The following is a 27,655-nucleotide window of genomic DNA, read 5'->3' as shown; positions in this document are numbered from 1 at the left end:
TATTCCAAGATATGAGACATAGGGGAAAAACTGATTTTACCAGAAGTTATCTGACTCTGTGACCTATGCTGAGCTAGGTTTTATGAGGTTACAATTCTTTAAATTCCTGGGAGAGCTGCCTTATCTCCTTGCGAGGTGTGAAATTACACAGGTTCTTGAACAGAGAGACTCTGGCTCTCTGGGAAAAGCTGCCCTTATCTTGGCTTAGGTGAGGAAGGCTACAACTTCTACAGACCTCTCGGCACCTAGCTCATATGACCGTCCTGTGACATTCCTGACACACACACACACTGGCCTCTCAGAAAGGGAAAGGGGGGAAGGAGAGAAATGGATACCCTTAGTAAGATGGAGTCTGAAACCAAAATGGTTGCACCGCGTCCATCTCGGAGGCGCGCGTTTGCAACACTTCTCATCTCAGATCAGCCCAAAATCCTGCACCATCAGACCTCAGATCAGAAAAAATCCTGCATCTTCACACCTCAGATCAACCCAACTTCCACACTTTCAGATCTCAAATAATCCCAATTCTGGCACCTCCACACCTCAGATGACCACAATTCCTGCACCTTCACACCCCAGATCACCCCAAATCCTGCACCTTCATGCCTCAGATCAGACACTATTCATGCACTGTCATACCTTGGATCAGCCCCAATTCCTGGATGATTATGCCTCAGATTACCCCAATCCCTGCACCTTCACACCTCAAATCAGTCCCAATTCCTGCACCTCTAAATTAGCAGTTCCCAATGGCTTGTTAATTACCAGTCCAAAATGAGAGCAAGCAGCTTGGTGTGTCCAAATCCAGGACTGGATCTAGCCAGCCTGATGTGCAGGTGCAATAAAAAGGTCAGGGAGCAGAGGATTGGGTGGTCAGCAGGGCAAAGGATATGGTCAGCAATTTGTATGGTAGTGTACAGAGGCGGCCAGCAAGACAGAGGATTGGAGGTCAGCAGGGGAGTGTACAGCGGTCAGCAAAGCAGAGGACAGGAGTCGATAGAGTGGAGACATGGTCAAACAGGGTGGACAACAGGGGTTAGTAGAGCAGAGGACGGGGGATCAGAAGGGCAGTGTACAGTGGTTAGCATTGCAGGGGACAGGGGTTAGCAGGGTACTGTACAGTGGTCAGCAGGGCAGAGGATGGGGTCAACAGAGCAGTGTACAGGGATCAGCAGGGCATATGATGGGTCAATAAGGTCATAGGACAAGGTTCAGCAGTTCAGAGGGCGGGGTAAGCGGCGCAGAGGGGTGGGGTCTACAGGGCATAGGACAGGGGTCCGCAGGGCATAAGATGGGGTCTGCAGGGCATATGACAGGGGTCAGCAAGGCACAGGACAGGGGTCAGCAGAGTATAGGATTGGGGTCAGCAGGGCATGGGATTGGTTCAACAGGGCACAGGACGGGGTCAACAGGGCATAGGACTTGGGTCAGTGGGACATATGACTTGGGTCAGCAGGTCATAGCACTGGGATCAGCAGGGCATAGGATGGGTTCAACAGGGCATATGATGGGGTCAGCAGGGCATAGGATGATGTCTGTAGGGCAAAGGACAGGGATCAGTAGGGCAGAGGATGGGGTCAGCAGGGCATATGATGGAGTTCGCAGGTCAGAGGTTAACAGGGCATAGAACTGGGTCCACAGGGCAGAGCATTGGGTCACTGTTGGAAAGGCACTCAACAGAGCTGCTCCTGCCATCACTGCACACAGCTGAGATCAGATTATATTACAGATGAGCAGCTTTTCTGCTTCTTCCAATAACTGCAAAAGCCAGGTATACGCTTTATAGACTGAGATTGTGTTTGAAAAAAGCTTCTGATTTCAGCTGTGTGCAGTATCGGGTCCAGTCAGAAGATGGGAGAAGGAGCCTACCAACCTGAGCACAACATCCATGGGGGTAGGGCGATCCAGATATGCTTCAGCGTCATTTAAATGCAGGTAAGCAGAGTGAGCTGGACAGGATCAGAGGTGGGTGGGAACGGAGCTGGACAGGATCAGAGGTGGGTGGGAATGGAGGTGGGAAAGATCAGAGGTGGGCGGGAATGGAGGTAGGCAGGATCAGAGGTGGGTGGGAATGGAGGTGGGCAGGATTAGAGGTGGGTGGGAATAGAGATGGGCAGGATCAGAGATAGGCAGGAGAGGCAGGTGGGAAAGAAACAGCAGAGCTACCTCCTGTTTAGCCAGCCGCAACTGCTGGCCAGCTTTGCTAATGCATGGGAGGTGTCCCAGGCTTCCCTGGCATGCAACCATAAATGTGGCAGCATGCCATGTCTGACACACATGCTGGAGGTTGCTGACCCCTATAGTATGGCATTGGTATAAATAGACCTACAGCTGTATGATGTGTTAAAAATGTTCCAGTGAAAACCAAGAACTTGCATTACAATCTAATAGGAGAAATTGAATGAAAAATCATAATAATGTTCTATTTGATTTGCCATGAGTCTTCATATCTTGTTCAAGACTTGATGAATCCCAAACCTAGATGTGAAATCAGTGAAGAATATTGGCAGTGAATCTTGTTTTTAAATTCTGCCAACTTTTAGGGCCTTCAAAAAGGCATGGGAATCTGTGCAACCTAAAACAATTAAAAACAAAGAAAAAAATAATGTACATAGGGAAGAGCATGTATTCATGTGGTTCATGTGGCTTTAAACCACCTCAAAACCGGGTCCATTTAATATCCTTCCCTCCCAGGCCAATTATCCGCTTTCAGCGCTGTCGCACTTTGAATGACAATTACACGGTCATGGAAGGCTGTACTCATATGAATTTTTTATAATTTTTTTCACAAAAATAGAGATATCTTTTAAAGGTATTAATCACCCCTGGGTTTTTTTTTTATTTTTGTGCTATAAATAAAAAAAGTCTGAACATTTTTGAAAAAAAAATGCTTTTTTCTTAGTTTCTGTTCTAAAATTTTGCAAATAAATAATCTTTCTTCAAAAATGTAGGTCAAAGTGTATTCTGCTACACTTCTTTGGTGAAATACCCCCAATCAATGTTTATTATTTAGTTGTTGGGAAAGTTATAGAGTCCACAAACTATGGTGTAGATCTGAAAATTGATCAATTCTGACGTACTAACATTTCTTGAGGCCCAAAATGCCAGGACAGTACAAATGCCCCCCAAATGCTAAAATATAAACAACCATTTTTACTGAATGAAACAAAGTCATTCAATAGTTATTGTTGTGATTAGCTGTGATTGACCACAGCTGAATACATGGTACAGATGGGCTGTGATTGGCTCTATCTGTACTATGTGATCACTGTGACCAATCACAGCTAGCAACACAATTGTAAGCAATGAATGGCATGAAAGGAAGCCATGCATCATTTGCAACTGTTATGTGATCTGCTCTGATTTGTCACAGCTATTACATGGTAACAGTAGTGGCCAGTACAGTGAGTCACCGGTGTGTCTGGAGCACTGAGGCATGATCCTAGGAGGAAGTCATTGTAATATGACCTGGGTGGGAAGGTGTTAATTAACATACTTGGGGGATGCTTTAATGCTGTATGTGGTGTTATGGAACAGTACAATTTTTATAGACAGTCTCAGTGACAACATACACTAACAGCTCATCAGGCCACAGCCTAAAATGCTAGGGGGTGTTTTTCAAAGTGATTTCTCCGCAAAATAAAGCATAGAGAAATGGATGAATGGGTGAGTTTGCATTGAATATAAAAAATTAAATAAATAAAAAAATTGATTTGTTGTGCTCATATGCAGCGTAGTTCTGCTTTTAGTTTAAGTTTCCTATGTAACCCTATTTTCTCCCTACGCAATTTGTTAGCCCTCCTTACAACCACTTCCAATTCACTGACACTATGGCTTCTCTGTGCCCCTTCTTTTAAACAAAAGCCTCCTTACTGGCCCCTCCAACCCCCCGGTCATAGATGAAAGGCCATGCAGTGCATTATGCTTAATGAAAATCAGATCTGCACATGTAAATCCACTGGGGCCAAAAATCTTGAAGTCACAGGAGTCACCATAAACCCATGGTAGTGACAAACCTGAACCTCATTCCTAAATATGAAATGGTAAAATATTAAAGAGTCCCCACACACACAGGCCCCAACCCTTATTAAAGTACCCCTGGCACCATTTAAAATAAGCTAGTATATACACTCACCGTCCACTTTCTTAGGTATACCTGTTCAGTTGCTTTGTAACACAAATTGCTAATCGGCTAATCACATGGCAGCAACTCATTGCATTTAGGCATGCAGACGTGGTGAAGACGACTTGCTGAAGTTCAAACGAGCATCAGAATGGGGAAGAAAGGGGATTTAGGTGACTTTGAACATGGCATGGTTGTTGGTGGCAGATGGGCTGGTCTGGGTTTTTCAAAAACTGCTGATCTACCGAGATTTTCATGCACAACCATCTCTATGGTTTACAGAGAAAGGCCCGAAAAAGAGAAAATATCCACAGTTGTGTGGATGAAAATGCCTTGTTGAGGCTAGAGGTCAGAGGAGACTGGTTGCTGTGATATTCAGATGGTAGGGTCCGAATTTGATGTAAACAACATGAAAGCATGGATCTATCCTGCCTTGTATCTATAGTTCAGGCTGGTGGTGGTGTAATGGTGTGGGGGATGTTTTATTGGCACTAGCAAGGTGTACCTAATAAAGTGGCTGGTGAGATTACTTTTTTCCAGGTGTCTACTGTCAGATCCGATAACATCACATGTCCTTTTTGCTTCTTTCTCCTTAAACATTAGAGGTTTTCTAAATTCTACAGTAAGCGACCGCAAACGATGAAGTTCGCACTCTACAGAATTTCACCTGCGAGTCCATGGCAAGGCCCTGAGTCTTGACACCCTGAAGAGGTGTCAAGTCTCACTCATCCCAAGAGAGAAGCAGCATTGGAATGGTAAACGGGTGTGTCTATGGGAACGGCGCAGGAGATCAGGTGAGTATAACAGCCAAAATTGCTTTTTTTCATCCACTGCCAGGGTATAATTTTTAAGATTAATTGTCCAAACTCAAATTGGGCTTTAAATCTTGTTGACTGTGGAAGACAAAATGATAGAGAAGTGTGTTTGTGTGTGTGTGTGTGTGTGTGGTGGGGAGGAAATACTGAAGTCTTGACTTTTGCAGATCAGGAATTGTGACTCTGATCTCACTTACTGTGTACTTGAGCTTGGTCGGTGACTTAGACAAAGCAGAGGATCATCATGACAACCATGCAGCTTAGATTTTAAAAGTGGGTCAGAAATGGCAACTCATGTATTTCCTTTTTTAATGATTATGATCATGTATAAAGCAATTTGTATTGCTATGCACAGTACATGGATACAATATTATTTATTTATTGATATTATTTTTAATTTAAATACAAAATGCAAAAATTATGGCAATAAAATTGACTCTTTAAGCCAAGATTCTAATTAGTCACTATAGTCAAGAACTCCAATTCTCTCAATTGGATGACTGCTACCACAAGAAGTACTCTGGTATGATACACCCTGGTAGGTGACATGGGCTCCTCCAGGTCACATTATCTAAATATTAATTGGTCTTCACTAGAGCTTCTGAAGATGGAGATGAGTCAGAAACCCTAGTGGTCCCCAGTGATCTTTACTGCTACTGGCATCAGATCACATGAGGATTGGGGATTGCCTCATCAGGGGTAAGCTGATGAACAAGGGCTATGATACAGGGACAGGGGACCAGTGCACAATTAGGATAAAGAAGGGATCTTGGCAGAGGGCAAGCAGAGAGAAGACATATAATCCAGGTTACCAACAAGTGGGCTGGATACAAAAGGGTTGTTAAGTTCAGGCAGGGGTCCAGACCACAAGCAATGGTTAGTGAGACAGTCTGGGTAGGCAATGAAGAAAGACAAGAGAACAGTTCAGCAATCTGAGTTCTACTAATGGGTTTGAAGACAGAGCACTGGCCACTTCAAAGGCTGGAGCCTAAAAACCCTTTTGGTCAACAGATATGCCCAGTGTAGTCTTGGCAGGGATTCTGCAAATCCTGTTGGAAGCACTGGCTGGCATTTAGTGAGTACCATTGGAAGTATATGGAGGGATTATGGAAGGTGATACTGCTTGAAGTTATTTTTCTTGTACAATGTAAGAGTATGCTTTGTTTAAAAGTGAACTTATGGCCCCATAATTTGTTTGCATGTGATCTACAAAGTGCTTTCTCATAGGTTGCGTGAATACAGAAGAAGCTGATATTTACTTTTTGATTGATGGTTCGGGAAGCATTTACCCAGAAGACTTTGATGACATGAAGAAATTTATGACTGAAGTTGTAGGTGTGTTTCAGGTTGGACCAAATAGAGTACGCTTTGGAGTGGTGCAGTACTCCGACAACCCAAGAGTTGAATTCACTATCAATATGTTCACTGCACAGAAAACCTTAAAGGAAGCAATAAAAAAAATCTACCAGCTAGGAGGAGGAACCCAAACAGGAAAGGCTCTGCAATCAATGAAAAGTCTCTTTGCTCAAGCTGAAAGAGAACGACCCAATAAAGTTCCCCAGTCCTTGATCGTCATTACAGATGGAGAATCTCAAGATCGGGTGACTGAAGCTGCAGCAGAAATCAGAGGAGATGGCATTACCGTATATGCCATTGGTGTCAAAAATGCTGTAGAAGAACAGCTGGAGGACATAGCTGGGAGCAAAGACAAAATGTTTTTTGTTAATAATTTTGATTCCCTGGATTTGATCAAACATGAACTGACTCGTGATTTGTGTACACCTGAAGGTAAGCAAATTGAAGTTTCACATTTAAAACATACTAAATAATATACACAATTGAAATAATGATAGTGTAGCCTATAAATCACCCCTACTCTGCACTGTGAAATACCAAATCACAATGCAACCCCTATATTAATTTTTTAAATAGTGCATCACTGCTGCCACAATCTATAAAGAATTTCAAAGGGATTAAACATAAAAGAATAAAGAAAATATGTGGTGATGTGAACATCAAAGTTATGCATTTATTTATACACATCCAACAAAAGCAATAATCCACCACTGCTTGGTAGGTGAGAAATTTAAAGGTAAATGCGAGAGTCTTCTCAAATCCAATGAAGTGAAATAAGACACACAAGTCTTCTTATGTGTAGCAACCAGTGCTTCAGTGTATCAAAGTTTCATATCAATGCCTCCCACCACCAGTCCTTCTGCACAGGGCCCAAGCCAGCAGGGTAGGCCGAGGCAGCTGGTGAATCTGATGTGTGCAGGAAGGGTGATCGACACGACAGGGGAGCAATTACTGAACCAATCCCCTGTATGGCTCTCTCTACAGCAGCTGAATGCTGGCTTTTTCTCTCCCTCCCACTGCCTTTCAGCTGCTGCAGAGAGAGCCATACAGGGGATAAGTTCCAGTAATTGCCCCCCCTGCATCCATCACCCTCCCTGTGCACCACACTCTTACAACCGCTTCCCAGGTCCCCCTGTGTGCCCCCCACCCTCACAGTGCTTCCAGCTTCCCACCTGCAGCTGCAAGCACACAATAGGATCATTCAGGATGAAGAGTAGGGGAAGGGTCCAGTAAATATGTCACATTTATCTGCCCTTCCCTTCCTGAATGAACACAACGAGTGATTGATACTGATCACTCACTGTGTTCATTCATAACTGAACCATATTAAACTGTGGGTTTTTTTTTTTTTTTTGGGGGGGAGGACGCTTTGTGGGGCCTCGTGGTTTCTAACAGCAGCCCCTGCTTCTCCATATGCATGACTCCCTTAGGTGGGATATAGTAAAAAACAATATTGTGATCCCATGAAACCATAAAGTTTTTATTTCCACAGTGACCATGGCAGTCCTTAACCACTTGAGCTCCAGAGGATTTACCCCCCTTCCTGACTAGGCCTCTTTTTGCTACTGGGCGCTGCACTAATTCAATTGATAATTGCATGGTCATGCAATGCTGCACCCAAACGAAATTTACATCCTTTTTTCACACAAATAGAGCTTTCTTTCGGTGTAATTTGATCACCTGTGCGCTTTTTATTTTTCACGCTATAAACAAAAAAAGGCCAGAAATTTTGAAGAAAAACATTTTTTACTTTCAGCTATAAAAAATATATAGTAAACTCAAAGTTGGTTATAAATTTAGGCCAAAATGTATTCTGCTACATGTTTTTGGTAAAAAAAATCCCAATAAGCGTCTACAAACTATGGTATAGATACTGCAATTTACGCCATTTTTCTGCTATACAGCGCTGCGCGAGTTTAACGGACAATTGCGTGGTCATGCAATATGGTACATAAATGAAATTTACATCCCTTTTTTCCCCACAAATTGAGCTTTCTTTCGGATGTATTTGATCGCCTGTGCGGTTTTTATTTTTTGCGCTATAAAAAAAAAGGCTGACAATTTTGAGGAAAAAAAAACAATATTTTGGACTTTTTGCTATAAAACATGTCCAGTAAAAAAAAAATGCAAAAATCAAATTTAGTCATAAATTTCTGCCAAAATGCATTCTGCGACATGTCTTTGCTAAAAAAAAAACCCCAATACGTGTAAATTAATTGGTTTACGTGAAAGTTATAGCGTTTACAAATGGCGGGAAAGATACTGGGATTTGTAGGGGGGTTTTTTATACTAATAATGGCGTTGATCAGCGAATTATGGCAGCGATCAGGGACTTATGGCAGCGACCAGCGACTTATGGCGGGACTGCGGGACTGCGGTGGACATTCTGACATTAGGGGTACTGACTTGGGGTCACTGACATCCCCAAAAACACTAATACAGTGATCAGTGCAAAAAAAAAAACACTGACACTGTACTAATGGCAATGGGGAGGAAGGGGTTAAGATTATTTTGCAGGGAAGGGTTATAGGAGTGAGGGGAGTGTTTTACTAGGGGGCGGGGGTGTGTACTGGACGGGACAAGGCTGATCGAGAAAGAGAAACTGTTCTTTCTCGATCAGCTCATCCTCGAGCTGACAGGGAAGTGACAGACAGCACAGCTACTGCAGCTGTGCTCTCTGTCACTGTTTACCGCCGATCGCCGGGAGATAGCCGGTAAGGACCGGCTGTGACCCGGCGACTGACATCTGCGGCAGTGATCGGCGGGACAGATAGGGCGGCAGCGCGCCACGCGTGCGCCCCCTATTTGTTTACAAAACACACGTTTTAAAACGTGGTTTTGCCTGCAAGTGCCGCCCTGCCGCCGTATATCTACAGTGGCTGGGCGGCAAGTGGTTAATGCACATAAACCAGGAGCTACAGCCCAAAGTATCGATATCTTACCCACAACTCGATACGTCACATCCAGTTGCTGTTAAGCCATACACACATTTCATCCATCTGACTTTGTCCAGGACTTTGTCTTGTAGGGCCATATGCTGCCTGCCTTTCGGCACATAAGGGTAACAAAAAGAAAATGACAGGCAAACCTAAAGTGAGAGGTAGTAGGAGGCAAGTCTTCGTTCTCTCTTTCCTTCCTCTCTCCTAACTTGAAGTGGGAATGTGCTGTGTTTTGTAATCAAATAAAAAAATAAAACACACCAGGATTCCCAAAGCTCAGGGTCAGAAATTACCGAATAAAGATAATGACCCAATTATAAATAATGCTGACTCACATAGATATATATATGTGGTGTCCTCGGGACCCTAATCATATATGGGAAAATAAAGAAAAAAGACCAGAGGGTAAAGGACCCAGAGGCCAAAAAGGGGTCTAAATGAAGACAAACTTCAGCCTTGAAAACCAAATAATAGACAAAAATAATTTAATTTGCAGTAAAAAAAAGTACAAATATCACAAAGACATATATGACATGGTAAGCCAAAATATACAAAAAATTACACAAGAAATTACCTCACCACCACCCAGGGGGAAAAGAAGTCAAAAGCAGAATGGCAAGATCAACCTGGACAGCACTAGACATGCAAAAAGTCCCATAAAGAAGTGATGAATAGTAGACCTGTGATGAATAGTATAATCTCAAAATTTGAACAAGACAGTGATGAGATAAATAGCTCAAGAAGGTAGGGTGAGTACCAAGGACAGGATTCATGTATAAATCACATAACCATATAAACATACATGAAGTGCATAATAATCAATCTAGATAAACATGATCCTTGATGCAACCATCAAAAATAATTGGTATAATCCCTAGTATCTGGGTAAAGAGCTGAAAGTCATTCCTCAGGTATCAGGTAAAGTATGAAAGTATTACAGATCTCTCATCAAAAATATGTGGTTAGGCTTGTGGTGAAAAATTATGTAGAATACATCTCCTCAATATTGCAAGAGTGGTTTGATAATGGAAGGGAAATGGCAATATATGACATAATATGCCCAATATCCCAAAGGTCATTTAGACGGTCAATGATTATCATGTAGACATGTATCATACAGATGGCGTAATAGCTTGGTGGAGCCCATAATATGCATAATATATAGATGCCTTGGATACTTGAAGCACAAGGGGTTGTCAAGTGAAGACCCAGTTCAGTCCACAAAAAATGAAGATATGGTAAAGTGGAAAGCTTGTGTCAAACCTGTAACAGCTAATAGTCATCAACCGACCTGTAGCCCATGCAGGGATATTTGCTGAGGTCAGTGGAGTTGAATCCTGTGATCACCCAAAGCTCAAATTAATAATCTATTTTAACAAATTTCAGCAGCAGGACATTTTTATTGAGGAAGAATTGCCTGAAAAATGCTATACATAAAGACTACAGGCAGGTAAATTACTAAAAAAAAAATAGAGACTGCAGAGGATACAGCAGTGTAAAAATGGTTAGCAGCAGGACAACTGATCTATGCTTAATCTTAATTTTATAAAGGGGGGTGGTGGTGGTGGGATGAATATGAGCCATATATTGTGAAGTGGTTTAAGTGCACACTGTTCTTGCACTTATTTTTTTTACCTTAATGCAAAATGCAAAAAAGAAAATAACCCAACAAATAGAAAAAAGTTGAGTAAATTGAGTAGCTAGGTATCGATTAATTGATGTGAACAGATACTGGTCTTTAAAAAGATTTTTCAGTGTACAGGTCTGTGAACATTGGTGCACTCAGAATCTGGTGCAGCTGGACATGGTAGACAATCATCTTATAACTTCAGCTTGTTCAATTAGGCTTTATCAATAAAAGCTGGAAGCTGATTGGTTTCTTTGCAAGGATGACCAGATTTTGCACTCTCCAGTTTTAGTAAATAACCCCCAGAGTATTCCTTTTTTTCCTTCTTAGAGGATGATTGCAAATTTGCATACCTAGCATTTTTCTAAAACCTAAAAATGATGGACAGTACTCAGCTATTCTTTATTACTAATTGAACTTTTTAGCCTTTATTTGAATATAATTTTGTATGCTAGATTAAAAGCATGATGTATAAACATGTTTACAGTATGTTCATATATTAATGTCTGTCTTTTTCTTGTCTCCAGCTTGCAAAGACATGAGAGCAGATATCTTGTTTCTGATTGACAGTTCTGGCAGTATCAATAACAATGATTATGAGAAGATGAAAGAATTCATGAATTCCATAGTTGAGCAGTCTGAAATTGGTCCAGACAGAGTTCAGATTGGCTTAATCCAGTTTAGTTCTGAAACCAAAGAAGAATTCCCACTGAACAAGTATAAAAAGAAAAATGAAATTCAATATGCCATATCAAGTATGGAGAAACTGGATCAAGGAACCTTGACTGGAGTTGCGTTACAAAATGCATTACCATATTTCAGCTTGGATAGGGGAGGAAGGCCAAAAACAAAACAATATCTTATTATAGTTACAGATGGAGAGTCTTCAGATCCAGTGGCAGAAGCAGCTGCTAATATTAGGAAAAAGAGTGTTGATATATATGCTATTGGTGTGCTGAATGCAAACAACACACAGCTTTTGGAGATTGCAGGAAAGCAAGACCACGTCTTTCTCGAGGACAGTTTTGATGCTTTGGCTTTTCTAAATAAGCAGATCATGTTTGAGGTTTGCAATCCTCAAGATTGTAAGTTTACCCACAAACTATTTCTTTAACATTAGTTAACTTTAGCCCTAAAGTGAACCTTTCATAAAGTATTATTAATGTAACAGTAGATTTCACTACATACCTTGTGCTAACTGCAAGTTCTTATATCAGTCTTTATATTAATTGCTATGACCTTGTGCCCCTGGCACTATAGGCCCAATGTGTAGTGGTGAAGAGTTTACTTTTGCGTAAGTTGACCTCAAGCCCTTCTACTCTTAGCATTGAGCCCTGCCACCTGTCATTCCACTTCCATTTTGTAAACCCTCCACTAAACAGCTTGCATTTGACAGCAAATAATGTGAAAATTGCAAAGGTGGTACTTTTTATTATTTTTATATAATTAATTTATAACAGCTCTCCAAATGCTGAAACAATGTAAAAAAGCATTTGATTTTCATAGGTACTTGTTGCATTTTCACTGTAAATTGATTAACAGCAGCCCATCTGCGAAGTAAGATCCCACTTGTTTTCTGAGGACATTTTGTTGCTTGGTTAATGGTTAAATTAAAACATTTTTTATCAAGCTCCATTACCATATAGTGGGCCATCCTTCCTGGTGGACATAGAACATTTTCTTTTTTCCCATTTTGTAAAACAGGTCAAGTTATTATTAGCAACTAGTAACTAAAGACTCAAAGAACAACCACCTCCTGCCTACATTGTGGAAATCTCAGCTATATTGATAATTAATATATTATGTTGTGTTTTACAGCATGTAAAAGGACAGAGGTTGCAGACATCATATTTTTAGTGGACACCTCTTCAAGCATCACCGTTTCCCAATTTAAAATTATGCAAAGGTTTATGGAAGCTGTAGTCAATGACTCCGTGGTTGGGAATGAAAATGTCCAGTTTGGTGCTGTGATTTATGGCACAACACCTGAAGAAAAATTCCCTTTGAAAGCTTATTCTACCAAATCTGAAGTCCGCAAGGCTATATTTTCTTTACAACGAACAAAGGGATTTACATATACTGCAACAGCTTTATTGTACACACAAGAAAGGTTTAATCCAATTCATGGCGGTCGTCCTGGAGTTGAACGGATTATTATTCTCATCACCGATGGGGAAACAACTTCTGCAGACAGACCCAAATTAGATACAGTACCTCAGTCTTTAAGAAATAATGGTACTATAATCTTTGCTGTTGGAGTGGGAGAAGCCAAACGAGAAGAGCTTGAGAAAATTGCTGGACAGCCAGATAGATGGTTCTTAGTAGATAATTACAATAGCCTTGAAGCTTTGCATGAGAATATAACACACATTGTTTGTGATCAGTCTAAACCAGGTAAGTAAATCTCATAATCTACATAAATGAATGCTATTACATTGTATATTTCTTTCTTATATGTACCTGTATGTATTGTCCTATGAAAAACCTTGGATGATAATTTTACAAATGTACAAAATTTGCCAGTCTCTGATTTGATGTAACACCTTAAAGGATGCTGGGGAAAAAAATATATATATACTGTATTTGTCGCTCCATAAGACGCACCTGACCATAAGACACACCTAGGTTTTAGAGGAGGAAAACAAAAAAATATATTCTGAACCAAGACTACAGACATAGTACAGGAGATGACCAGAGACTGCAGACATAGTACAGGAGATGACCAGAGACTACAGACATAGTACAGGAGATGACCAGAAACTACAGACATAGTACAGGAGATGACCAGAGACTGCAGACATAGTACATGAGATGACCAGAGACTACAGACATAGTACAATAGATGACCAGAAACTACAGACATAGTACAGGAGATGACCAGAGACTGCAGACATAGTACAGAGATGACCAGAGACTGCGGACACAGTACAGGGATGACCATAGACTGCAGACACAGTACAGGAGATGACCAGAGACTACGGACACAGTACAGGAGATGACCAGAGACTGCGGACACAGTACAGGAGTTGACCAGAGACTGCGGACGTAGTACAGGAGATGACCAGAGACTGCGGACGTAGTACAGGAGATGACCAGACACCGCAGACATAGTACAGGAGATGACCATAAACCATAGATATAGTACAGGCAGGGGCGGACTGAAAATTCATGGGGCCCCCAAGCAATAGGGAATCATGGGGCCCCTGTGTCTTTTCCCACACTCAAAGCACACCCAAAAAAGCCTATAAAATGTACCAGGGGCATTTCATGGGCCCCCTAATGATCCCGGGCCCTCAGGCAGTGCCCGAGTGCTCGAATGGTCAGTCCACCCCTGAGTAGAGGAGATGACCAGAGACCGAAGACATAGTACAGGAGATGACCAGAGACCATAGATATAGTACAGGAGATGACCAGAGACTGCAGACATAGTACAGGAGATGACCAGAGACTGAATACATAGTAAAGGAGATGACCAGAGACTGCAGACATAGTACAGGAGATGACAAGAGACTGCAGACATAGTAAAGGAGATGACCAGAGACTGCGGACATAGTACAGGAGATGACCAGAGACTACAGACATAGTACAGGAGATGACCATAGACTACAGACATAGTACAGGAGATGACCAAAGACTGCGGACACAGTACAGGAGATGACCAGAGACTGCGGACACAGTACAGGAGATGACCAGAGACTGCGGACACAGTACAGGAGATGACGAGAGACTGCAGACATAGTACAGGAGATGACCAGACACCGCAGACATAGTACAGAAGATGACCATAAACCATAGATATAGTACAGGCAGGGGCGGACTGTAAACTCATGGGGCCCCCGGGCAATAGGGGATCATGGGGCCCCTGTGTCTTTTCCCACACTCAAAGCACACCCAAAAAAGCCTATAAATTGTACCACGGGCATTTCATGGGGCCCCCTAATGATCCCGGGCCCTCAGGCACTGCCCAAGTGCTCGAATGGTCAGTCCGCCCCTGAGTACAGGAGATGACCAGAGACCGAAGACATAGTACAGGAGATGACCAGAGACTGCAGACATAGTACAGGAGATGACCAGAGACCGAAGACATAGTACAGGAGATGACCAGAGACCATAGATATAGTACAGGAGATGACCAGAGACTGCAGACATAGTACAGGAGATGACCAGAGACTGCATACATAGTAAAGGAGATGACCAGAGACTGCAGACATAGTACAGGAGATGACCAGAGACTGCAAACATAGTACAGGAGATGACCAGAGACTGCGGACATAGTACAGGGGATGACCAGAGACTGCAGACATAGTACAGGAGATGACCAGAGACTGCAAACATAGTACAGGAGATGACCGGAGACTGCGGACATAGTACAGGAGATGACCAGAGACTGCAGACATAGTACAGGAGATGACCAGAGACTGCAGACATAGTACAGGAGATGACCAGAGACTGCGGACATAGTACAGGAGATGACCAGAGACTGCGGACATAGTACAGGAGATGACCGGAGACTGCAAACATAGTACAGGAGATGACCGTAGACTGCGGACATAGTACAGGAGATGACCATAGACTGCAGACATAGTACAGGAGATGACCAGAGACTGCGGACATAGTACAGGAGATGACCAGAGACTGCAGACATACTACAGGATATGACCAGAGACTGCAAACATGTACAGGAGATGACTGCAGACACACTACTGGAGATGACCAGAGACTGCAGACATATTAAAGGGGATGAACAGAGTTCTTTCAGCAATGCACAGATGTACAGCTTGTGAAAAACAGCTCAGGATTTGGTATAACACTCCACAGCCAGTCTGAGGGGAAGGACATACCTGGCCAGAGGTGCTTAGCATCCTCTCTGAGGTCTGGGGGCGGGGCTCCCACACACATCACAACTTGTACTACAGCAGCTCCCTCTCGAGCATACAGGCTGCATGAGGTGAGGTCAGTGGAGCTTCTGGCCCTGGCCCTGCCCCCTCTCTGCTGGCTGGCCTGGTATTCTATCATGATGGCGGTGGCAACGTGGGGTTGGGTGGTGGGGGAGGCCTGGTCACTATTCAATCCATAAGATGCACCAACATTTCCCCCCAATTTTTTGGGGGAAAAAAGTGTGTCTTATGGAGCGAAAAACACAGTATATATATATATATACATACAGTGGGGCAAAAAAGTATTTAGTCAGACATCCAATTGTGCAAGTTCTCCCACTTAAAAAGATGAGAGTGGCCTGTAATTGGCATCATAGGTAGACCTCAACTATGAGAGACAAAATGAGAAAAAAAATCCAGACAATCACATTGGCTGATTTGGAAAGAATTTATTTGCAAATTATGGTGGAAAATAAGTATTTGGTCACCTACAAACAAGCAAGATTTCTGGCTCTTACAGACCTGTACCTTCTTCTTTAATAGGCTCCTCTGTCCTGCACTCATTACCTGTATCAATGGCACCTGTTTGAACTTGTTATCAGTATAAAAGACACCTGTCCACAACCTCAAACAGTCACACTCCAAACTCCACTATGGTGAAGACCAAAGAGCTGTCGAAGGACACTAGAAACAAAATTGTAGACCTGCACCAGGCTGGGAAGACTGAATCTGCAATAGGCAAGCAGCTTGGTGTGAACAAATCAACTGTGGGAGCAATAATTAGAAAATGGAAGACATACAAGACCACTGATAATCTCCCTCGATCTGGGGCTCCACGCAAGATCTCACTCCGTGGGGTCAAAATGATCACAAGAACGGTGAGCAAAAATCCCAGGACCACACAGGGGGACCTAGTGAATGACCTGCAGAGAGCTGGGACCAATGTAACAAAGGCTACCATCAGTAACACACTACGCCGCCAGGGACTCAGATCCTGTTGTGCCAGACGTGTCCCCCTGCTTAAGCTAGTACATGTCTGGGCCCGTCTGAAGTTTGCTAGAGAGCATTTGGATGATCCAGAAGAGGATTGGGAGAATGTCATATGGTCAGGTGAAAGCAAAATAGAACTGTTTGGTAGAAACACAACTCGTGTTTGGAGGAGAGAGAATGCTGAGTTGCATCCAAAGAACACCATACCTACTGTGAAGCATGGGGGTGGCAACATCATGCTTTGGGGCTGTTTCTCCGCAAAGGGACCAGGACGACTGATCCATGTACAGGACAGAATGAATGGGGCCATGTATCATGAGATTTTGAGTGCAAACCTCCTTCCATCAGCAAGAGCATTGAAGATGAAATGTGGCTGGGTCTTCCAACATGACAATGATCCCAAACATACCACCCGGGCAACGAAGGAGTGGCTTCGTAAGAAGCATTTCAAGGTCCTGGAGTGGCCTAGCCAGTCTCCAGATCTCAACCCTATAGAAAATCTTTGGAGGGAGTTGAAAGTCCGTGTTGCCCAGCGACAGCCCCAAAACATCACTGCTGTAGAGGAGATCTGCATGGAGGAATGGGCCAACATACCAGCAACAGTGTGTGCCAACCTTGTGAAGACTTACAGGAAACGTTTGACCTCTGTCATTGCCAACAAAGGGTATATAACAAAGTATTGAGATGAACTTTTGATATTGACCAAATACTTATTTTCCACCATAATTTGTAAATAAATTCTTTTCAAATCAGCCAATGTGATTGTCTGGATTTTTTTTCTCATTTTGTCTCTCATAGTTGAGGTCTACCTATGATGCCAATTACAGGCCTCTCTCATCTTTTTAAGTGGGAGAACTTGCACAATTGGTGGCTGACTAAATACTTTTTTTGCCCCACTGTATATATACAGATAGAACAGTTCCAAAGGTAGCCACAGCACTCTATGTTTGAAATTCCCAGGTGCTCACCCACAAATCCATATAAATCTATAACTGGTTTAGAGGCACTCACAGGTCTTGCAAAGGAGGAAGATCAAAAACAGCAGTGTTTTTATTGTCAACGTTTTGATGAAAAATATATATACTGTATTTTTCACTCCATAAGATGCACCTGACCATAAGACACACCTAGGTTTTAGAGGAGGAAAACAAAAAAATATATTCTGAACCAAGACTACAGACATAGTACAGGAGATGACCAGAGACTGCGGACACAGTACAGGAGATGACCAGAGACTACAGACAAAGTACAGGAGATGACCAGAGACTGCAGACATAGTACAGGAGATGACCAGAGACTGCAGACATAGTACAGGAGATGACCAGAGACTACAGACATAGTACAGGAGATGACCATAGACTAGAGACATAGTACAGGAGATGACCAGACACCGCAGACATAGTACAGGAGATGACCAGAGACTACAGACATAGTACAGGAGATGACCAGACACCGCAGACATAGTACAGGAGATGACCAGAGACTGCATACATAGTACAAAAGATGACCAGACACCACAGACATAGTACAGGAGATGACCAGAAACTGCAGACATAGTACAGGAGATGACCAGAGACCGCAGACATAGTACAGGAGATGACCAGAGACCATAGAATCAGTACAGGAGATGACCAGAGACTGCAGACATAGTAAAGGAGATGACCAGAGACTGGGGACATAGTACAGGAGATGACCAGAGACTGCGGACATACTACAGGAGATGACCAAAGACTGCAAACATAGTACAGGAGATGACTGCAGACATAGTACAGATGCTCAGACATTTCCCCCCATTTTTTGGGGGGAAAAAAGTGTGTCTTATATATATATACAGTATATATAACAAGGAAAACACATTGACTCCTGCTGCTTTTCTCTGGGTAAATGCACCTATCTCCTATCTCCACTCTTAATTAGGAAAACGCTTTGACTCCTGCTGCTTTTCTCTGGGGGACGCAACCCCCGCTCCTGAGGGAACGTCGGTACCCTCACCAGCCGCTCCGGAGGTCCTGCCATCGCCCAGGAGGAGTACTGGGGGCCCTGTCCCCTGCGGCCTACCGCTGCCTCTAAGCCTTGCTCCTGCCCAATGCCCGAACCAGGATGCCAATGAGAGGGGAGCTTCCACCACCGCCTCCCCTACCTACAGCCGCCAGAGTGAGAGGAGAAGCAGCAACCACCCCCACGGGCACCAAGAGGGCAAACCAGCACTACCAGATCTGCTTCCCTGCTCCCTACTGTGTACCACACAGCCGTGCCCCTGCCACCGCACAGTCCCGAGCCCTGTCCAATCTGGCAGAGGCAAGCCTGCCGCGCGGCCTCCTGCACCCACTGACGCCGGGCCCTAAAACACCTACGATCGCCGGACCCTACCGCTCCCACAGATGCTGGGCCCCTTAGCACCCTCAGTCGCTGTCCCGCAGCATCCACATGCACTGACCCACAACACCCACTGACGCCGGGCCCTACTGTGCCTACCAACGCCTAGCCCACTCCATCTCCAGATGCCGGGCCTTCAGCACCTCCACTCATACCAACCCCCAGCTCAACTTGACCTAAACACTTGAACCCTTGTTGAAAGCCACCACAACGAGAGACCCCTCTGCACCCCAGACTGTCGCCACTCAAGCGCCCCTGGAAACCGTCCATCCAGACCCGATCCCCTCTCCCTTCTCCCCTAAACTCCAGCCACCAGAAGACACATCAATGAGATAGTCCATTGGGCAGAGGCGTATCGACAACTAAGCCTCCCACCACTCCTGTCCGCCCTCCTGGGCACCTCCCTAAAATGCCTATTCCACTCCTACTTCTCATTTTCCTTTCCTTCGTTCCCAAAATCCATTCACTATATCCCTCTGCTCCTCCCAAACAATTGTATATTGTGTCCTCACTGCTTCCTTCACCCCTCTACGGCACCCACCACCTCCTCCTAATAATCCACTCTCCCACTGACCCAAACACCTCCACTAGTAGTTTAACGCTCCTGCACATCCCGCTCCTATGCCACTTTTGTCACCCCTCTCCTCCTCCTAACCGCAGGGGACATCTCCCCGAATCCTGGCCCTCCACCACCTCCCTCACCCACACAACACCCTCCCGCCTCCATGTCCTGCCGCAACCCCCGCAACTTAGTATCTGTCCCCCTGCACCCTAAAATCACCCCCCCCCCGTTTTCATGTGCACTCCTGAACGCCCGATCGGTGTGCAACAAGCTTACCGCCATCCACGACCTCTTTGTTTCCTGCTCCCTCAACCTCCTAGCGATCACGGAAACCTGGATGCAGGCCACTGACTCTACCTCCCCTGCTGCACTCTCCTACAGAGGTTTCACCTGGACCCACTCACCCAGACCCAACGGTCGTAAAGGTGGTGGGGTTGGTCTGCTCGTGTCACCACAGAGCACCTTCCAAGTCCTCCCAAACCCCCCCTCTCTATCCTTCTCCTCCTTCGAGGCCCACTGCGTCCGACTATTCTCCCCAACCCCCCTGAAGATTGCTGTGATATACCGGCCTCCTGGATCCATATCCCGCTTCCTGGATGACTTTTCCTCCTGGCTACCCTTCTTCCTCTCCTATGAGCTACCCACCATCATCCTTGGGGATTTCAACATCCCTGTCAACCTCAACAACCCAGCCACATCCCATCTCCTCCACTTAACCTCCTCCTTTGCACTTGCACAGTGCATACAATCCACCACCCACTCCGACTGTAATATCCTTGATCTCGTCTTCTCCAACTGCTGCGCTCCCCACAACCTCACTAACACCCCCTTCCCTCTCTCTGACCACAACCTGAATACCTTCTCTATCTCCTATCCTCCAATGCCTACCCCTCCAAATGTCACACTACTACCAGCCATAACCTCCGCAACCTTAACCCTGCCCCCCTCCACTCTGCAGCTGATCAACTCCATGACATCATCCTCCCCCTGTCCTGCCCCGACTTGGCTATGACTGCCTATAACAACGCGCAGCACTTGACTCACTAGCGCCTTTAACCACACTCAACATCGATCCCCTACAGGCCAGAGTACTTGGTGTCATTCTGGACTCCAACCTATCCTTCCAGCCCCAAGTCCAATCTTTAACAAACTCATGCAGACTCCACCTCTGCAATATCGCCAAAATACGCACGTTCCTAACCCCAGAAACCACTAAACAGCTTATCCACTCCCTCATCATATCACGACTCGATTACTGCAACTCCCTCCTTACTGGCCTGCCTCGCCGCTGGCTATCCCCGCTTCAGTCGATCCTGAATACGGCTGCCAGACTCATTCACCTTTCCAACCGCTCCGTTTCCGCCACCCCCCTCTGCCAATCCCTCCACTGGCTTCCGATTGCGCAACGGATCAAATTCAAAATCCTAACACTGACGTACAAAGCCGTCCACCGTCCACCATACTGCCCCGAACTACATCACCGACCTAATATCCAAGTACCACCCAGAACACACACTCCACTCCTCACAAGACCTCCTTCTCTCTAGTTCCCTGGTCTCCTCCTCCCATGCCCACCCCCCATTGACTTCTCCATCACATCCAATAACGCCACCATCAAACCCGCCCCGCAGGCCAGAGTACTTGGTGTCATTCTGGACTCCAACCTATCCTTCCAGCCCCAAGTTTAATCTTTAACAAACTCGTGCAGACTCCACCTCTGCAACATCGCCAAAATACGCACGTTCCTAACCCCAGAAACCTCTAAACAGCTCATCCACTCCCTCATCATATCACGACTCGACTACTGCAACTCCCTCCTTACTGGCCTGCCAGTAACATACAAAGCCGTCCACCATACTGCCCCGAACTACATCACCGACCTAATATCCAAGTACCACCCAACACGCACACTCCGCTCCTCACAAGACCTTATTCTCTCTAGTTCGCTGGTCTCCTCCTCTCATGCCCGCCTCCAGGACTTCTCCAGGGTGTCACCCATCCTCTGGAACTCCCTGCCCCAACCCATCAGATTATCACCTACTCTCCTCTCCTTTAGGCGCACCCTGAAAACCCACCTCTTCAGGGAAGCCTACCCAACCCCCTGCTAACTTGCCGACCTTCTCCACTCTTCCTACCACTCCATCCCCCACAGCTTTCTCCTCCTGTGCCACCATCCCCTCGATCCTAGATTGTAAGCTTGAAAGAGCAGGGCCCTCGAACCCCTCATGTTTTGCATTGTATTGTTATTGTTCTGTCACATGTTCTGTCCCTCTTTGTAATGTACAGCGCTGAGCAAACTATTGGCGCTTTATAAATACTGTATAATAATAATAATAATAATAATAATATATATATATACAGATAGAACAGTTCCAAAGGTAGCCAAGGCACCCTATGTTTGAAATGCCCAGGTGCTCACCCACAAATCCATATAAATCTAAAACTGGTTTAGAGGCACTCATGGGTCTTGCTGAGGAGGAAGATCAAAAACAGCAGTGTTTTTATTGTCATCGTTTTGATGAAGCTCAGTCCATGGACTGAGCTTCAATTGAAATGTTAACAATAAAAACACTGCTGTTTTTGATCTTCCTCCTCAGCAAGACCCATGAGTGCCTCTAAACCAGTTTTAGATTTATATATATACAGATATATATGTGTATATACAATTATCTTTCCTTTTCAATTTGCAGCCCCTGTAATTTTTTGTAAAATTCAATATAGCAAACTGATGGCATTTTGTACACTGTTGGTGTAGAGAATGCCTCGAGAGATGTAATTTCCTGCTTGTGTGATCAGTCTACTGATTTTTCCAAAAGTCTGTGCTGGGATGCAGGTCAAATTTTAAGCACCCTCTGCAAAAGAAAGTTTAGTTTTGGTGAGATACTCCCCAAGGGTTAAAGGCTTCTAAAGGGATGCAGACCCTGCAGCTTTTCTAATTAGAACTGAGAGTGCATCAGCTGATTAAAATAAACAAGTCCCTCCCATTTTGATTGAGTCTGCAAAGGGCCTAACGAAACAATCAGCTTCTTCTTCAGAGCAACATAATTTAAGAATCGGCTACACAGTTTATTAATCCCCCCCAGCACACCATATAAGAAATGATGGGAGGGCAGCGGTTAGCTCGTTCTGGGAGGACATCATGTGATGTCCTCCCGCTCTAGCATGTAAATAGAAATGCTGGTTATCAGCAGTCCTCTTCTCATGCTGACAGTGTGTGAGGAGAGCTGGTAAGCAGCATTCCTCATAGGGGACATTTACACTGATCATCAGGGCACTGATCATCAGTGCCTGATGATCAGTGTAGCCCCATCAGTGCCACCTGTCAGTGCCCATCAATGCCACATATCAGTGACCATCAGAACTGCCTTTCAGTGCCAACTATTAGTGTCAGTCAGTGCTGCCTATCAGTGCCAGTCAGTGCCACCTATCAGTGCACTCGGCATTCCTCAGAGGGGACATGTACACTGATCATCAGGGCACGGATCATCAGTGCCCTGATGATCAGTGTAGCCCCATCAGTGCCACCTGTCAGTGCCCATCAATGCCACATATCAGTGCCCATCGGTGCACATCAATGCCACATATCAGTGCCAGTCAGTGCTGTCTATCAGTGCCAGTCAGTGCCACCTAGCAGGGCCACCTATCAGTGCCCATCAGTACCACCTATTAGTGCCAATCAGTGCAGCCTGTCAGTGTTCATCAGTGACGCCTATCAGTGTCGCCTAACAGTTCCAATCAGTGCTAGCTCTCAGTGCCAGTCAGTGCCACCTATCAGTGGCACCTATCAGTGCCCATCTGTGCCACCTATCAGTGCCATATATGAGTGCTGCCTTTCAGTGCCCATCAGTGATGCCTGTCAATGTCCATTAGTGCCGCCTATCAGTGCCTCCTCATCAGTGCCGCCTACAGGGCCCATCAATGCAGCCTATCAGTGCCCATCACTGTAGCCTCATTAGCGCACATCAGTGAAGGAGAAAAAATACTTATTTACAACATTTTATTACAGAAACTAAGAAAAAAACATTTTTTTTCAAAATGTTCAGTTTTTTTTAGTTTGTGGTGATTAAACATCACAAAAAGAAAGCTCTATCTGTCTAAAAAAAATGATAAAAATTTTGTTTGGGTACAGGGTTTGCATGACTGCGCAATTGTCATTCAAAGTGCAACAGCGCTGAAGGCTGAAAATTGGCCTGGGCAGGAAGGGGGTAAAAGTGGCCAGTAGGCAAGTGGTTAAAACCCTTGCAATGTACTTTTTTCACCACGGGGGAATGTTTTGTTTTTCATTCAACAAAAATAGAGTTACTCTTTAATGATTTAATTTATGATGTCTGTCCATTTGTATAGAATATATATTTGTCTGTCTATCCATTTGTTTAGAATATACATTTGTCTGTCTATCCATTTGTATAGAATATATATATGTCTGTCTATCCATTTGTATAGAATATATATATGTCTGTCTATCCATCTGTATAGAATATATATATATGTCTGTCTATCCATCTGTATAGAATATATATATATATGTCTGTCTATCCATTTGTATAGAATATATATATGTCTGTCTATCCATTTGTATAGAATATATGTCTGTCTATCCATTTGTATAGAATATATGTCTGTCTATCCATTTGTATAGAATATATATTTGTCTGTCTATCCATTTGTTTAGAATATATATTTGTCTGTCTATCCATTTGTATAGGATATATATATGTCTGTCTATCCATTTGTATAGAATATATATTTCTCTGTCTATCCATCTGTATAGAATATATATATATATGTCTGTCTATCCATTTGTATAGAATATATATTTGTCCGACTATCCATTTGTATAGAATATATATTTGTCTGTCTATCCATTTGTATAGAATATATATTTGTCTGTCTGTCCATTTGTATAGAATATAGTGTCTGTTTACTAATATGTTGTAAATAAATGTAAAATGTGAACTTGCAGTTCCAGGTCTATGCCACTGCAATGAATTAGTCAACCTCAATGATCTGTCTGGCAGTCTAGATTTTTTAGTAGATGAAGCGATTAAAGACAACTTTCATGTTCTTTTTGATAGGTTTCCTTTAAAAAAGTGTAGGTTTAAACCTATGGTCTCCAAGTTATGGCCCTGGGGCTGGATGCAGCCCTTTGCTTGCCTTTAACTGTCCCTTGAGGCATTATTCCTGCCACTGACACCAATAATGGGGCATAATTCCTGCCACTGACACCAACAATGGGGCAATATTCATTCCACTGACACCAACAATGGGGCACTATTCCTTCCACTGACACCAATGATGGGGCATAATTCCTGCCACTGACACCAACAATGGGGCAATATTCATTCCACTGACACCAACAATGGGGAGCTATTCCTCCCACTGAAACCAACTATTTCTCCATCTAATACCAAAGATTGGACATTGTTTACTCCTACCGAGCACAGTATGGCCCCCCTAAAGTCTAAAGGACACTAAACTGGCCCTTTCTTTAGAAAGTTTGGAGACCCCTGGTTTAAACAAAAATATCCTGTTGTGTGAGGCTTTATCACATGATAGTTCACACCTGTTCCACAAGAGAAGGCTTTACTTAAGAATGCTTATGACAAGGGATGATGCTTAGATATGATTCATCAAAAGATGTTAGATTTGAAGGTTATGTCAAGGTTATGTCAAGTTGTATTCCCACCTACACAGTTGTTATACGGTAATTAAGTTATTTCCTGATATGTCTTCAAAATTCTAAACTATACAGTGAGGTTTATGTAAGACTGGGATTTACCATAATAATATTTAAACATAGGAGACTTTTATTTTACTTACTTGAGCTCTTACAGACTGCTGTCTCTTATTGGGATCTAAGCACTGCATTTCCTAAGATGATTGTAAATGATTGTAAACTGCAGCCATGTGGTGGATACAGGGGCGGACTGACAACTCATGGGGCCCCCGGGCAATAGGAGATCATGGGGCCCCTGTGTCCTTGCCCAAACTCAAAAAAGCCTATGAAAAAGGTACCAGGGGCATCTCATGGGGCCCCCTACTGACCTCGGGCCCTCGGCAGTGCCCGAGTTTCCAAATGGTCAGTCTGCCCCTGGGTGGATATACTGTGTAAAGCTTGAAGCACTGCCAGTAGTTAAACGATACTAAAATCTGCCTAATAATTTTTTGTGTTTTCAAAGCCCAACTCCAACCAAGCATATTTAATTTTTTGGATAGAGCAGATAAGGGTTGGTCCCTCTGTAGACTTTAATGCTGTCATTGTGCCAGGATACAAATACAAGATTGTGACAAATACAAAATATGAACCTAATTACAATCAGAAAGGGTTAAATTTTCTGACAATGCTTTTATTGCTGTCTGTGCTTTCCTGGCCTAATGACATCTGCAACCTCCATTTCTAATATGGGATTGAAGAATGGGATTTAAAAACAAATCTCAAAGACAAAAATACCTTTGCTTGAAGTAAACTTCCAAAAGAGGTAGTGAGTCAGTCAACAATAAATAACTTCAAATATGTTTGAGACAAACATACTGTAGATCTATACTTAGACAAAGATGTTAACAAACAAAACAAAACAAAAAAAACAACCCCCCCCACCAAAAAAAAACCAAAAAACACAAAAACGAAACAAATACTCCCCTCCCAAAAAAACCCCCACAAAAAAACACAGAAAAAAAACAACGGACAGACTCGATGGACCACTCGGTCTTTTTCTGACATCACGTTAAAGAGGTAGTGAGCCAGTCAACAATAAATAACTTCAAATATGCTTGAGACAAGCATAGATCTATACTTAGACAAAGATGTTAACAAAAAAAAAACAAACTCCCCTACAAAAAAAAACACACAAAAACAAAACAAATATCCCCCTCCAAAAAAAAAAAAACACACACAAAAACAGTCTTTTTCTGATGTCACTTTTTATGTTTCTAGAAAAACCTGGTGGGATGTCTAACTCTTACCCACTCTATTCAAAACTTAAAAAATGTCTGGAGCTAGGCTTTCAAGGGTGGAAACATTGGTTACCTACACCAATATAAACTTGATTTTTAAAACCTCACAATCCATCCATCTATTAGTACCCATCTAGTAAACACGGAAATGCAAGTTTAGTGTTTAGATTTAATATATATACTGTAAAATCACATTTTCGTTGTTCTTTTGTCTTTTCAGCTTGTGATCATCAACAGCTTGACCTTGTGTTTTTGATTGATGGTTCTGCAAGTATTAGTAAAAGTGACTTTGAAACATCACAGGCTTTCATGAAAGACATAGTAGACAGTTTTACTATTGCAGAGAACAGGGTACGAATTGGGGTGGCCCAGTACAGTGAATACCCAAAGAAAGAATTTTTCTTGAATGAACACTACTCAAGTTTAAAAATGAAAGATCATATTGACCAGATTGTTCAGATGAAAGAAAATACCTACACAGGAAAAGGTCTGAAGTTTGTCAAACAGTTTTTTGATCCCACCAATGGAAGTCGTAAAAACCAAAATGTTCATCAGTATTTAATAGTCATGACTGATGGTGAGTCACATGATACTGTAGATGAAGAGGCCGCTGAACTGAGGAGCAGTGGAATTACAATCTTCTCTATCGGAATTGGTCTCAAAAACAGCTTTGAGCTTATCCAGATTGCCGGGAATCCGCAAAATGTTTTTATGGTTGAAAACTTTAATGTTCTTGACTCAATCAAGAGGCAAATTGTGTCTCAAGTCTGCGATCAAACAGATGAGCCTTCGACAGGTAAGGACTATGTGCTATATAATTTACAGTAGATATTAGGATCCTTCCTCATCTTTTTTTTTTGCCTATGAGATAGAGGTACTTGCAATAAAATAAGTTTTCAGCTCCTATGTGAGTTTGCATTTGTTGCATTTGAAGATGCTGGTTTTGGATTAACCTCCTCAGCGGTATGATTCTTTCCGATTTTTTGTGCTGAAAGCGGTACTTTTTTTGCATGGAAATATGTAGTTTTTTATTGTA

At 43.4% G+C, this 27,655-nt stretch overlaps 1 protein-coding gene across 1 annotated transcript in view; it reads left to right on the top strand.

Moving 5' to 3' along the window:
* The window catches only part of LOC149447777 (collagen alpha-4(VI) chain-like), a 194,016-nt gene that overhangs the window by 32,305 nt on the left and 134,056 nt on the right, over positions 1–27,655 (top strand). The window contains exons 6-9 of the mRNA XM_089652063.1: positions 6,166–6,726; positions 11,388–11,945; positions 12,679–13,254; positions 26,840–27,415. Of these exons, the coding sequence (XP_089508189.1) occupies positions 6,166–6,726; positions 11,388–11,945; positions 12,679–13,254; positions 26,840–27,415 (2,271 nt within the window). The remainder of the gene's footprint in view (positions 1–6,165; positions 6,727–11,387; positions 11,946–12,678; positions 13,255–26,839; positions 27,416–27,655) is intronic.

This window comes from Staurois parvus, unplaced genomic scaffold (genome assembly GCF_062004578.1).
Source record: "Staurois parvus isolate SC_StPar_1 unplaced genomic scaffold, SC_StPar_1.0 ptg000670l, whole genome shotgun sequence".
NCBI classification, from domain to species: Eukaryota; Metazoa; Chordata; class Amphibia; order Anura; family Ranidae; genus Staurois; species Staurois parvus.
The sequence above is the reverse complement of the archived record's forward strand: the minus strand, read 5'-3'. Positions and strand labels throughout refer to the sequence as shown.